Here is a 15,278-nt window from a genome sequence, read left to right as displayed (position 1 = left end):
TTGCTTGGTGCCTCGGTGCCACGCCGTTTCCTCCATAGGCCGCCGCTATTATTTTGAAGGGCTGGAAGGGGGTTGTTTTTGTTTTTTTGGATTATCACTTGACGGCAACGATTACGTCATCTAGTCACATGACAGTGTGGGTCCAGAAGGGAAACATGGCTGCGCCCATCCCGAGTCTAGAGTGTGCAGAGTGGAGACCCCTCTTTGTATACAAATGTCTTTTATGAGTTATTGAAGTGTCTTTATGGGCCTCTCAATGGATTTACTATGGAGGAGCTTCACTTCGCGTGCACGCCCGACGTGCGTTGTAAACAAATCGCGGACATTACCGATGCGGGCGGGACCGGAGCGACGTACAGTAAGTAATAATATCTTTACTGTATATACAGTAAGATTGACAGTCCTCACCGTCAACGGCGCCATGGTATTAACCCTTTCAATGACGGTGAGCGTCGTCAACAGCAGCAGAACAGTTAATGTAGTTAGTTCATCTAAAAAAGCAGTAGGTGGTGTACCTTTTCAGTCCTATGACATTATATAACTGCAGAAGAACGCGCAATGTGATGATGTCACTAGAAGTAGTAGAGCGACACAAACACAACACATGAACAGAGACTGAGACTGAACGTGATACTGAGACAGTTTGTGTTATAAGTTTGCATTGAACAAATCTTCGTTTTATGTTCCGTCGGAGGTTGTCTTTGCACAACAACAGTCTGTAAAGTGCTACCGCTGGCACGTTGTGAAAACGGGAGGAATTTACACACAGAGTTCATAGACGGTTTGTTTTGTGGGCTAACGCTAATACAATGGACGTTAAGTGGCAGGGGAAAGTGTTAACTTGCAGGACTAATGGACCAGAACGTCATCATTTATTAGCTTTTATTGGCTGACCCGTTTTCCATTGCACTAATGCGCATTTAGATTTTTCGATAAAGCCTCAAAATCCACCTCCTCCAAGCGCATAAATGTTTTTGCGAACAATGAAAGTTTATTCAAATTGTGAAGTGTTTCCATTAAAATATTTATGTGCAAAATCCTTAAGACTCAAAAAAACGGCTTTATGGAAACGCAACTATTGTCACCAGTCATGAAGCCCAGGGACCTACTGATGTTGGTATCGAACCCACAAAGGATGGATCCTGTGTGATGACAGTTTGTTATCGGAAAGCCACGTGCAGACATTGCTGAGCTCATAGCGCTGAAGAATCTTTCGACCTGCAGTTTGTCCCTGTCCGGGACCAGAAGCGCAGAGTCGCCCGTAAACAGCGACAAATTGCAGTTTGCATGCTGATTCCACTGACAGGTGAGCCGGTAGGGTCCAACAGCGGCGGCAACACAGAAACGTGCGGGGAGGATTAATTGGCACGACAAAATTGGGAGAAAAAAGGGGTGAAAATATAATTGGCTACTCTGCATGGTGCCAGCTCATTGTCAACTGGTAAAAATGGACCCTTACAGATCCACTTTCACAGTCAATGTGTTAAATTAACACTCAGGAACTTGCTGGGTGACTCTACACACAAACCAACACCTGCTCATTAGCTCTAATGAAAAACTATTTTTCTCAAGCTCCGTCTAAACACAGACCACCCTGTCTCTCTATGTCTCCCTGTCTCTTACTGTCTTCTTTTCTGCCTCTTTTCATCACTCCCCCATTGCAGGTAAATCTTGGTCTAATTGACAGGTGGAGTGGCTGTGGAAATGTGGGTTTTGTCAAGGCAATCTCTCTTTCATCGTCGGCGTTTTTCAGGAGAGCCTGGAGAGAGGGATCGACCGCTTCAATGCGGTATGTTGTGTGTGTGCAGGAGGAACACAATAGACTGCTCACCACCAAACCCAGCCTGACTTATGGTTTTGTTTGTTTGGTCAGGTGGTATCAGAGCTAAGAAGGACATGTCGCCCGACACGCCAGACAGACAGAGAGAGAGAGAGAGAGAGAGAGGGAGAGGGAGAGGGAGAGGGAGAGAGAGAGAGAGAGAGAGAGAGAGAGAGAGAGAGAGAGAGAGAGAGAGAGAGATTTTCCTGGTATAATTGAAGGGATAATTATATGCACACAGGGAGAGGAGTGACGGAATACGAAATAATGACTAATGAACAGAGGTGTAAAGTAACTACGGTAAGTACATTTACTTAAAGGTATATTCAGTGATTGTATTTCATTCAAATAAAAATATAATTGGTACATTTACCATTCGTTCTCCTCACTAGAATGTGTGCTGAGCTGACCATATAAGGACTTCCACCATGGCCTGTGTTACGAGCATAGCTAGATTAGGTTTTCAGAGGTGGCCAGCCAGTCCTCGACCAATCAGGGTAGATGGCCGTAGTTATGTTATGATGTTTAGTTATGATGGTCAAAATAAAGGTTTTGAGAACCACAGTCGCTCTGAATTAAGAACGTCTGCTAAATGCCTAGATTGGAAACTACTGAACTCATAAAATGCCACAGTCTTGTAGTAAATCAGTATCATACATATCCTGAAGCTGGAGACGTAGGCCTACCGATATTCAGTGATTGGGTCTAATGATCAAAACGAGAACATTATAATGGTGTAAAAAATCTATAAAAAACTAAACATTTCCACGCTGTAAGGCCAGTAAAGGGACAAGATGATCCCCGGCCACTTTCATTATCACTGAATACACCTTTAATTACTGTACTTAAGTACACTTTTGAGTTATTGGTACTTTACTTGAGTATTTCCAATTTCCAATACTTTTACTTCTACTCCACTACATCTCGAATCCAAATATTGTACTTTTACTCCACTACATTTATTTGAAAACTTTAGTTACTAGTTACTTTGCAGATATAAATCATAATCTTATAAAACATGCATAAACCACTTTAGCTTTATTTTACACAAAGGCTATTTGAAAATAGCCGATCAACAAGCTCACAACGCGTCGCACCTTGTGAGCTTGTAGATCTGCTATTTTCAAACATGTTGTACTTTTACTTTTGGTACTTTAAGTACATTTGGATACCAACACTTTTGTACTTTTACTCAAGCACATTTTGAATTCCGGACTTTTACTTGTAAGGGTGCCCTCACACCAAAATACGGAGTGGAATCCGCCAATGCATTTCATTGAGAATGGAGCGTTTTAGTTTTTTTGCCAGTAGAGGATTTCTGCAAAAAACGCTCCATTCTCAATGAAATGCATTGGCGGATTCCACTCTAGGTATTTTGGTGTGAGGGCACCCTAACAGAGTAATTCTACATTGCAGTAATGATACTTTTATTTAAGTATAAAATGTGAGTACTTTTTTCCACCACTGCTAATGAACCAAAGACAGACAGACAGACAGACAGACAGACAGACAGACAGACAGACAGACAGACAGACAGACAGACAGACAGATCAAGCAGAGCAGTGGATAAGACATCGAGGCAGACAGAAAAGACGGACAGGTGTGTGTGCGTGTCCTTACATGGTAAGAGGCCCTCTCCTCTCTGTCCAGGGGTCTGGTGACATACATCTTGCCGTGCACAGGGTCGATGTTGTAGACGTCACTCGGGGGCTGGTCGGCTCCGGCTCCTGTGATGCTGTAGCGGATGCCGATGTCCTGGTCTTGATCCGAACGGATCTGCAGGTGAAAACCGGAACCATTTTCAGCCACTTATTTGAACACTATAGCAGGGGTCCGGGACCCCTAGAGGATCCTCAGAGTTACTACAGGGGGTCCTCCAAATCTCTGTAGATAGAAACCCTTTTCTTCTTTTTTTAACCACTTGAACCCTAGTGTCCTTATTCTGAAACTTTAGCCAAAAATAGACGATCTACAAGCTGCGAGGCTTTGTGAGCATGTAGATCGGCTATTTTTGGCAAAAAGGTTTGGTGTAGAGGGGAAAAAGACTAATTACATAGTGAAAGGTAAACTTTATTAACTATTGACAGTTCAAGTGGTTAAAGCTGTACTGTGGAAGCTGCTCAACTAGTGGTCAGTAGCGGTATTGCTTTTTTCGGCCGTTTTTCGGCCGGAGTCGCCGTGGACCACCGGAACGGGGGGGCCGCCGCGACCACCTCCGCCTCGCCGATACACATCCGTAGAGCCGTCTCTCTCATTTTTAGACCAGGATTGAGGGAGTAGCAGGCAAGATTCCTTCACCAATGTAAACACAGTTGCTGAGGGAAGCTACTTCCTGAAGAGACAGCAAGACTCGCTGTGATTGGCCGGTGGTGTATGATCCGCGCTGTGATTGGCCGGTAGTGTATCATGTGGGAGATGACATCATTTTGCCGGGAAATACAGCCCCTGTCAAGGCTATGTAGAAAACATATAAAGAAAAGGCTTTTGGGGCTGAAATTAACGGAGTGGGTGTTCTAAAACTTTAGCGATTTAACAATTTTAAGATTTGTTTTATTAAAAAGGTTACATAGTATAACTTTAAATATCTGAAAACACAAATTGACATGAATCCAAAATACTGAAAATGTTGAAGATCCCTGCTATAGCCTCTCGGGCTTTTAAGCCGTGACATCATTTTGTAGGCAGAGGAGAATCTGCCCCCAGAGCATTTTCTGTCCCTCGCTATTTCAAAAAACAATGACTAAAAAATAACGACTAAAGTATCATTCTAACACTTTCCTTTCAATAACAAAGAGAAGAAAAATGTGTAAATAGTAAAAATAGTAAAAAGATTCACGGAAACTGGGGGCAGAAATTCTCCTCTGCCTACAAAATGATGTCATACTTAACAGCCCCATACTGGGCATGCCATAAACATTGTATTATCCACTTACTATAAGCTCTATTTTATACTTCATCATACAACAGAGTCGCATGGTGCGAATAGATGATCTACAAGCTCACAACAAGTCGCCTCTTGTTGTAAGATTATAGATCTGCTATTTTCACAATTTTTCAAAATAGTTTAAAGGTGTTGATAATCTTTGAGAGGAAAATATATATATATATATTTTCACCTATAATGACATGCTGAAAATAGGGACGGCAGGTTCAAAGTGGTTAAATTAAATCTTATATACAGAACATGTGCATTATTAGCCTGGTTCAGACCCTGAATCGCTAGCCACACCCCTTTAAAATTTTGTTTTGGGAGTCTGGTGTTGCTCTCACTGAAGAGGTTTTCCTCGTTTGGAAATCTGTACGGCGAATCAGCGTTGTGAATCAGCGTCTTGTGATCAACGTGGGCGGGGGTTTTCCCAGAACTCATGTGCGATTCGCCGCCGCCGGACTGGACCGTACACATCGCGTTGTGGTAAAATGCCGTAAAATGCGATCATATCGATCTCGCTATGAAACATCAGTAGCAGACATGTTATGTTGTGTTTGATTACTAATTCGTTGTGCTCCTATTCCATGCTGTTTCTTTGGTTAGCAAGTAGCACTAGCAAGCCATATAACAACACTACGTCATCTGGTTGTGTTGGTCAGATGGTGAACCAATCGCAGAAGACGGCCATCCCAGAAACAGCTCTGGAGGGAAGCACTTTCAGACTGAATAATGAAGTGAAACGAAATGTCAATTCAGAGTGTCAGGCTAGTGCATTATATAATATATTCATAATAATATAGACACATTACTGGCTGAAGGCAGACCACACAGCAAGTAAAGCTGCATCACATAACATGTGTTTGAAATAAAAGAGTTAAGTCAAAGGTTCATCATCAAGCAAAAGCACTCCTCGTCCTCCCGAGTGCTTTTGCTTGAATGCATTAGCACCAACAAGCACAATTAAAGGTCTTATGACATAAAACAAATTCTGGCTTTTTTCCTGACCTCAATTACACCCCCAAAAAACTGAACATTCAACATTCAGTGTTTTTTTCTGTAATCTGTAGTTTTTTGAATAATTAGGCTCAGAAAAGTGAGTTAATTTTCCTCTAGACGTACGCATCATCATCCATGGGAGGATGTGGTTGTAGGGGACGGTGTATCACCTTTGATGTTACTTTACATTGTGTTTGCATCCGCCCAATGCACCATTTATCATTTGCCAGTTCAGTTGTTGCGTTCACTCAACTACAACCACCTCCCCCTGGATGATGATGCGTACGTCCAGGGGCAAATTATATATATATTTTTTTATGTCATGACCCCTTTAAGGGGCTGTTCTACTGGACCACCGTTTGATGAGATAGTTAGCCTCTCAGAACCAAAACGTATACAATTTTGTATAGAAAAACATGCTTTCGTCTCAATCCACAATTTCTCGGATTAACCAGCCAAGCTCCCATATCTGGCTTTTTTACTTCACACACCGCCCGTAATGTGACACAGACAGTCAGGTGATATATGGCACGGAGGATACGTTTCAGCGTACCGCGCTCCCAATACCACAGCAATAAGAAATATCAATAGTTTATAAAAGGCTTTTCCGTTCGGCTCAGTGACTTGCTGTCTGCTCGGAAAAGACAAAAGAACATTGGATCCTTTTGTTGTTAACTTCCTGTACTTGATTTACAACAAGCTCCGGGGATTCAAGCAAAAGTCACTCCCAATTTACTGTTTACATGGCGTTAAAGCTGCAATCCATAACCTTTATGCCCTACCTGGGAATGTGAACGCGGGTGTCCTCCTGCGTGGGAGCACATTTCTACTGCTTGGCCACGGGAGATGTTGCACTTAAAGCTATACTGTGTAAGATGCTCAACTAGTGGTCATTAGCCCTATAGCAAACCGCGGTCGCGTCCGCGTCTTTCGGCCGTTTTTCGTACCTTCACACCCCCGCGTCTGCCTCCACCTCGCCGAGAGCTATCTTTAGAGGTGTCCCTGGTTCCTGTGCGTTCAGGCATTCCGGAGAAACGGACTCCTTCACCCTGCCTGGTAGGCGAGATTACCTTTTGAGTATAGAGACACACGGGCGACTACAAATATGGCGACCCCACTTCAAGATGCGCTGTGATTGGCCGGCAGTGTATAACCCTCGCTGTGATTGGCCGGTAGTGTGATGACGTAATTTTGCCGGGAAATCACGCCCCTGTCACGGCTAAGTAGAAAACATATAAAGAGAAGGCTTCAGAAGCTGAAAATAACGGAGTGGGGGTTCTAAAACTTTAGCGATTTAACAGTTAGGACAATTTTAAGATTTGTTTTATAAAAAAAGTTACATGGTATAACTTTAAAATGAGCTTCAAGAACTAAGAATGAAGGGGGGCTTATTTATCACTCACTCACATACTGTAGATATCGTCGTTGTCGGGTGAAAACCTTCTGTCCAATACCATTCGTTTTGCATTTATCATTTTAAAAATGATTCAAACTAGTGAAAACAGCCGATCTACAAGCACACAACGCCTCGCAGCGCGTTTTTCCAAAATGTTTTAAAAACAGATGTACAAGCTCGCAGCGTGGCGCAAAGCTTGTAGAGCTGATATTCTTCAATAGCCAACAACACATAAATGGATAAAGTGGTTGAAATGAGATTGACATTCTTTTATTAGGAATAACCCCTTGAGATGGACCATCTCGTTTTCAAGGGGGTCCACAGTAATGATTGTGATGCTGCAGTATATGAACTACTTTAGGTGGGGACCCCCTGGAACCCCTCCAAGGACCCCTAGGGGTGCCCGGTCCCCACTTTGAGAACCACTGACGTAGAGCTCCAACCACGCACTGCAGATGTACTACTCATATTGTTAACATCTATTACCGATTCAAAGAGGTTAATGACTGCAATTTGGCTAAAAGCTTCACAGTGGTGGGCAAAGGCTCTGATGTCTACAACATGCTGTGATGAATCATCAGCAACTGGAACATAGTTTTCACAAAGCTGTACCTGTAAGAACAGGCTGAACACAGATTGTAAAGTGGGATGTGGAATCAAAGTAGTATCAATCATCAATTGCTTCAGATTATAATAGTAATAATAGATACAATTGTGCTACTCTGACCTATGGTTCAAGGTAATTGGCCATTAGCACCATGAGGCTGATTTGAAACATCTAGGGTGGCAGTACTGTACTTCCTTGGCCTAGTGGGAAATGTGCGTACATCGTGTCATGGCAAACGGATGCTGCGTTCATGATCTGTGCCATTTTGTGCAAAGCGGACCACTCCTGCAAACTTTGGAAGACAATTGTAGCCAATCAGAATAGGAAATTCATCAATAGCTGCCTGCAGAAGATCCTCCACATCCGATGGCCAGACACCATCAGCAACAACGAACTCTGGCAGAGAACAAACCAGGTGCCCGCAGAAGAAGAAATAAAGAAACGCAGATGGCGCTGGATAGGCCACACCTTGCGCAAGCCCCCAAGTACCATCATTAGACAAGCGCTAACATGGAACCCGCAGGGAAAAGCGGAAAAGGGGTCGCCCAAGAAACACCTGGCGCAGTGACCTGGAGGCAGACACCAAGACCATGAAGATGACCTGGAACCAACTGGAGAGAACAGCTCAAAACAGAGATGCCTGGAGATCGCTTGTTGACGGCCTATGCCCCAGAAGGGGTAGTAGGCGTAAGTAAAGTAAGTAAGTAGAATAGGAAATGGCCGATCAGTCCAGCGGTGGCCGAGATTAGCTGTTCACAGGCTGACAGATGAATAGACGGACGGACAGATAGACAAACAGATTTAAAGGAGTGAAAACATAATCCTACAGCAGTATTATGACAGAATGTTGCACTTTAATGTTGATTTATCCTTGGCTTTGTGCGGCTGTCGTGCACTGGAAATAGCTGATCCAAAAGCTTGAGTAAAATTATAGATCTTCGCTGCTCGACCAGGTACACAACCAAGTATACATCTGCCTGATTTATCAAAATGACATCAAAATAACTAACTAATCACCACATTTCCATACCAATTGCCATATCCAGATATCTGTAATCAGTACTTCAGTAGTAATCAGTAGTTCAGTGGTAATCAGTAGTTCAGTGGTAATCAGTAGCTCCAGATGATTACAGTATGTGTGTCGACTGGGCACTGTGAGCTTTAGGAGATTTATGAGACAAATCGCTTTAACCCTGATGTCTCTGTGAAAATGTTAGAATAAATCTTCAGAAATCACACCTAGCGTGAAGTGAGTGGTGCTATTCATGAGTTCATTTCAGTAAGCGTCGAGCGAAGCTTGGCCAATGTGACCCTGGGCGTACAACAAACCTTGAGCGCTGCCAAGATGCAGGCCAGATGTAGGCCAGATGTAGGCCATGTGTCAGAGCCCGGACAAAGCCAGATGTTGGAGCTTAGCTCAATTAGCTCCTTCCAGGAGCACCGCTCAAGAATAGCAGATGGGGAACTGTGTGGGGGTGCACTGCCTTGTTCTCCATAAATATATTGCAGTGCGCGGCGACCAAGCCATGTCTTGTCTTGTTCTGTCTGGTTTGTTTGTTTGTTCTGTGTGTTGTTTTTTGATATATTTACATAGAGGAAGCAAGCACGACTCCATTTCTCTTCTCTTCTCTAGGCAATTTTACCGGGTGCGCGGTTGGGAACGTAACTTTAAACAAGAGAATACAGCACTCACGGAACTGTCATTTAAGGCACTTTTATTATATATAAGTTGGCGTGGCACGCCGCAGAGTAAACAACGTACGCGTTTCGGTGTTAAGCCTTCCTCAGTGTTGTATCAAATATCATACAACGCTGAGGAAGGCTTAACGCCGAAACGCGTGCGTTGTTTACTCTGCGGCGTGCCACGCCAACTTATTAAAAGTGCCTTAAATGACAGTTCCGTGAGTGCTGGTATTCTCTTGTTTAAAGTTGTTTTTTGATAACCGTTCATTTTATATGTATTTATCTGTCTTCCCTTTTACTGTACATGTTTGCTGTATAATAACTCGAATCGTGGTATGCGATCTTTAAGCGTCCCTTCACTCTGGGAATGGGACTTCAAGTGCCTTCATAGCTTGACATTTGCATTTGCTTTTCTTGTTTTGTCCTATAGCTACATTGTCATTATATGACAGCCTTACATTTTTCTTTTTTGTGAATGTTTCTCACAATATGCAAACAAGTTTTGATTTAATGTACTGTATGCCGTGAATCTCAAATAAACAAAACTGTGAATAAAAAAGGAATAGCAGATGTACAACATGGGACTCAAGCGGTTAAACCGTCGATGGTGGATTCCCCATCCCTACATTTATGTGCCAAATAGTCCATAAAAATGTTTGCTCTTCACAGGACATTACCAGTGGTGCAAAGTAACTAAGTACATTAACATTTACTAAGTACTGTACTTAAGTAGGGTTTTGAGGTATATGTGTACTTTACTTGAGTATTTCCAATTTCCAATACTTTTACTTTTACTCCACTACATCTCAGATCAAAATGTTGTACTTTTACTCCACTACATTTATTTGAAAACTTTAGTTACTAGTTACTTTGCAGATATATAAATTATAATATTATAAAACACACATTAATCCACTTTAGCCCTATTTTATACCTTGGCCATTTGAAAATAGCCGATCTACAAGCTCACAACGCGTCACATTTTGTACTTTTACCTTTGGTACTTTTAAGTACATTTTGATGCCAACACTTTCATACTTTTACTCAAGTACATTCTGAAATCCGGACTTCTACTTGTAACAGAGTTGTTTCTACATTGCAATATTTATACTTTCACTCAAGTAAAACATGTTAGTACTTTTTTCCACCGCTGGACCGTCACTATGGTTACCAGTCAGTGGGAGTAATCACAGAGTGAAATGGAGATGAGGGGGAAGCGGCTCCGCTCTCTCTTCCCCTCCGCTCCACGTCTTCTTCTCCTCCGATGCAATTTTCCTGGTCTGTGGGGCTGCAGATCATGCGTGAAAATGAAATTACTTCGTCCGTCGAGCGGCGGCGACGGCAGCTTTTGCATAAAACATTTCTCTGTTTAAACACGACGACGCCCTCTCTTTTAATTTTTCCAACGCGCATTGCATACGGCCTTTAAGGCAGGGGTCTTCAACGTTTTCAGGCCAGGGACCCCTTATAGCTGAGAGAGAGATGAAGCAGGGACCCCCACTACATGTTATATGAAATTGTGTAGCAGATTAAAAACGTTCATAGATTTCTTAGACAGCTTAGATTAGTTTGACAGCACTCGTCGTCATGTTGGAGTAGTGTGTATTTTCAGACTTTTAACCACTTGGACCGTCTTCTTTTCCCTCTACAAAGCTCTTTGACAAAAATAGCCGATCTGCAAGCTTACAACGCGGCGGTGTAAGCTTGTAGATCTGCTATTTTTGGCTAATGTTCCACTCAGAATAGGGATGCTATAGGGTTCAAATTGTTGATGTAAAAAACATGATCATATCACACAATCATTTGGCGCCAATTGGCGGCCCCACTGTAGTAACTCTGAGGACCCCCTAGGGGTCCCGGACCCCCTGTTGAAGACCCCTGCTTTAAGGGAAGGAGGGAGTGAGAATATCGACGGCCTTGCTGGCGTTTGGGCGTACTCGACCGTTGCCGTGATCAATACAAATATAACGCCTGATCTGCTGCGTGCATGTACAGTTCCATCTTCAGGTGCAGGTCTGGGGGACTGTGCACCAGGGGCGCGCAGAGAACATTAGAGAGGCAGGGGCTGACATTTCTAAAAGGGCTCTTTTGGTGAAAACATTGAAAATAGCCAACCTCCAAGCCCACAACACGTTGTGAGCTTGGAGGTCGGCTATTTTCGATGCTTGATGCCACACTAAACTAAGCATAATCAAGTCAATACTGGAGATGTGACGTAATGGCATGGATTCCAACACAAAGAATGCAATTCTTTCAACATAAGCTGCTGCGTTCAAGTTCAGGAGAGTTTGGACAAGGCGATTATCTTGAATGCTGCCTTCAGGTATGGCATGGAAAGAGGGCATTTGCATTTCTTTCACCATAGTAAAAACTGCATTCATGGTCTGAAGAGGGCACTTTTTACAGGCAGATAAAAGGTGTCTATGTGTACACGTGCCTGCTGTGCACGGCTCCACCAATCAGATCACTTGAGCTATTATACTTGGCGTGACTGTAAATGCTGTGGCGTGACTCTGGCATCGGAACTCTGATCAGCCGCGTTCATAACTTTGGCCCGACATAATAATAACATTTTAACAAAGTGTGATCGTTCAACCTATTGCGTCCACATCATCTGAACGCCAGGTGATTGGTGGAAGAGCCGAGGGCTCACGCTCACTTCATTAGAAAACGTGCCTAAAAAATATCATTCCTTATCTGTTGCTTCTCTTCTGAGGTAAACAAATGTGCGGAGGGATCTCATCTCCCCGTCTAAACAGCAAAACAAACAAACCGAGGCACGTTGACTATAAGAAATAAATAAATCATGCACAGAAAGAAATCCAATATCAAGTGTCATCTCTGTAAACATGTAAATATTGCCCTGTGCGCAGCAGCTACGAGGTTGGCTGTGTGTGGTAGCCATGCCAGCGCGTGTGTGTGTGTGTGTGTGTGTGTGTGTGTGTGTGTGTGTGTGTGTGTGTGTGTGTGTGTGTGTGTGTGTGTGTGTGTGTGTGTGTGTGTGTGTGTGTGTGTGCGTGCGTGCGTGCGTGTGTGTGTGCGTGTGTAGCGAGGTGAAGTGTTTGACAGCGGAGAGATTCGCTGTGTGGGCACTGGAGCACGGATCAAAAGGACTGGCTCAGTTCAATAATTCACGAGGGCCGTCATGTGAGAAATACACATATATGAAATTTCCACCTGCCACAGACAGACACATACGTGAGCGTGGGCGGCGTGCGATTTTCAGTACAGTGTGTGTGCGTGTGCGTGTGTGTGCGTGTGTGTGTGTGTGTGTGTGTGTGTGTGTGTGTGTGTGTGTGTGTGTGTGTGTGTGTGTGTGCGCGTGTGTGTGGGTTCCTTCCCTGGAACTTCAAAGCAGAGCCGTGTGCAGTTGACACAGGGCTTAATGGCTCCACGAGGGAGGGAGGGGGAACGGGGGAGGAGGGGGGGGGGCCCTGAGAGACAGGGGAGCTCTCTCTCTCGCGTGTCACGTCGGCGTCGCCTCGGCTTTTACGGCTCCTTATAATTCCACATGGCGGGGCCACCAGGGAACATGTGTCACGTTTGCGGCTGTTTCTTAATCAATTTAGAACGGGTATGCATTATTGCGTATTGTTATTGTTGTATGCTTTAACTTAAAAAAAATAGCAGATATACAAGCTCACAGCGCGGCACCGAGTGCCGCGCTGCGAGCGGCACTCGATAAGTGTCTTCTAAATCCTTTTAAGGTTTTTTGAAAAACACATGTTTCTACATCAGTGGTTCTCAAACTCTTTCATGTCAAGGACCCCTAGAATGATATGTGTTTGGCCGCCGACCCCCATCTCAATATATTTTGTATCAGGGACACTTTAAAAATGAGATATTCAAAGATTTGCACACATTTTCATGATTTTCAAAAATAGTAGATCTACAAGCTCACAGCGCGGCACTTGGTGCCGTGCTGTGAGCTTGTATATCTGCTATTTTTCAATTGTTAAAGCATTAAATAATTCTAGGCCTAAATGGCTTAATGAAGAGTCTTTATATTGATAAATCGAATAAAATGAAGAAGAAGCGCGGCTTCTCTGGATTCTCATGGAATCCCATGAGTGATGACTGTTCAATTGAGCCTTCTGAATGGAACGCTAATGATGAAAACTGAGATCAGGGGCGTCACAAGGGGGGGGGGGGGGGGGGGGGGGGAGTGGGATTTACTAGGGCCCAAGGTGGAGGAGGCCTTAGTTATTTTATACTTTAGCTACTGAAGAATAGCAGATATACAAGCTCACAGCGCGGCGCCGAGTGCTGCGCTGCTAAGGCTTGTAGATCTGCTATTTTTGAAAAGTCGCGAAAATGTGTGCAAATCTTTGAATATATGTATTTTTTTAAGCGAACATTTGTAACTCAAATTTTGCTTCTGGGGGGTCCACTGGAACTAAGTATTTTGAGATGGGGGTCCATGGCCAAATACATATCATTTTGGGGGTCCTTCACATGAAAAGGTTTGAGCACCACTGACATAGAAACATAGGTTTTAAAAAAAAAACCTTAGAAGGGTTTGAAATATTCAAAAACTTTCACGATTAAAAAGAAAATAGCAGATCTACACTCGGTGCCGCGCTGTGAGCTTGTATATCTGCTAATTTTCAATAGTTAAAGGACATAATAATGCGTTCCCAGTCTAAATGGATTAAACCCCCTCCCCCCTGTATGAAGAACATTCATGGGGGGCCTGCAGTGAATCCTTGTACCCAGGGGCCCAGGATTTGTTGCGACACCCGACTGAGATTCCTATCTTCTCTCTCTCTCTCTTTCTCTCTGTCGCGTTCTCTGTTTCTCTCTCCTTTGTCGCTCATTCTCTCCCTCGCCTGTCTCTCTCATCCTGCCCTCTCAGTAGCTTACGCAAGATGACTAATCAGACTACAGTAATAATTGGCAGAAGAGGCTAGAACTTTCCTGAGTGCTTGTCTGTCACGTCCGACCAGACATCAGATAACTGGTCCATTTGTACTGTAGCTCTTTTTTTAAACGATTTCCTTGATTGCTGACAACTTTCAGGGATCCCGTAGGACATGCTAAAGAGAGAGAGAGAGAGAGAGAGAGAGAGAGACAGAGAGAGAGAGAGAGATGATATCGTCACTGTCGGGCAGAAACCTTGTATCTCCAAGTTTCAAATATGTTCATTTTTTCTCGAAGTAAAGCCCTGCTTCACCATACAAGGCCGTCGCACAAAAGTAGTGAAAACAGCCGATCTACAATCGGTGCGAGGCGTTGTGTGCTTGTAGATCGGCTGTTTTCACTAGTTTGGTAATTTTTTTAAATGCTAAATACAAAATGCACGCTTTTGGACATGGTTTCTACCGGAAAACGACGATATACAGTAGAGCAGGGGTCTTCAACGTTTTCAGGCCGGGGACCCCCAAACTGATGGGGAGATGGAGCAGGGACCCCCTACCACCTCGTAGGTCGTGGGGGTCGGGGCTACGACATATTTTTTATTTTAAACATGTACAAGTTGCAGCGAGCAGGGTGGCCATACCACTACTATTTCTAAACTAAATACTACTTATTAACTGAGAACCAATGTCAACACTATCAACAATCTTCAATCAATAGTAATCATGTATTCAAGCTATTCAAAATGGATAGAATCATGATTTATTTTTTAACATAAATGTGGAAAATGGCAAACAAAAAAACTTTTTTTTTTCTTTAAAAAAAAAAAAAAACTTTTTTTTAAATTGTTTAATCAAGCAACAATTTCGCTGACCCCCTGCAGTACCTCCGCGGACCCCCTAGGGGTCGCGGACCCCCTGTTGAAGACCTCTGCAGTAGAGAGAGACACAGAGAGAGAGAGAGAGAGAGAGAGAGAGAGAGAGAGAGAGAT

General features: G+C 43.5%; 1 protein-coding gene across 2 annotated transcripts in view; it reads right to left on the bottom strand.

The window, feature by feature from the left end:
• cdh4 (cadherin 4, type 1, R-cadherin (retinal)) overlaps nucleotides 1–15,278 on the bottom strand; it is a gene marked incomplete at its 3' end in the record, with an annotated part of 159,755 nt that overhangs the window by 88,150 nt on the left and 56,327 nt on the right. For both annotated transcript variants that reach the window (XM_080728850.1, XM_080728851.1), the window contains exon 4: nucleotides 3,440–3,595. In XM_080728850.1, coding sequence (XP_080584976.1) covers nucleotides 3,440–3,595 — 156 coding nt within the window. The remainder of the gene's footprint in view (nucleotides 1–3,439; nucleotides 3,596–15,278) is intronic.

This window comes from Nannobrachium achirus (genome assembly GCF_963921795.1).
Source record: "Nannobrachium achirus genome assembly, chromosome: 6".
In the NCBI taxonomy this organism is placed as follows: Eukaryota; Metazoa; Chordata; class Actinopteri; order Myctophiformes; family Myctophidae; genus Nannobrachium; species Nannobrachium achirus.
Note: the sequence above shows the minus strand (reverse complement) of the source record. Positions and strands in the feature narration are given on the sequence as shown.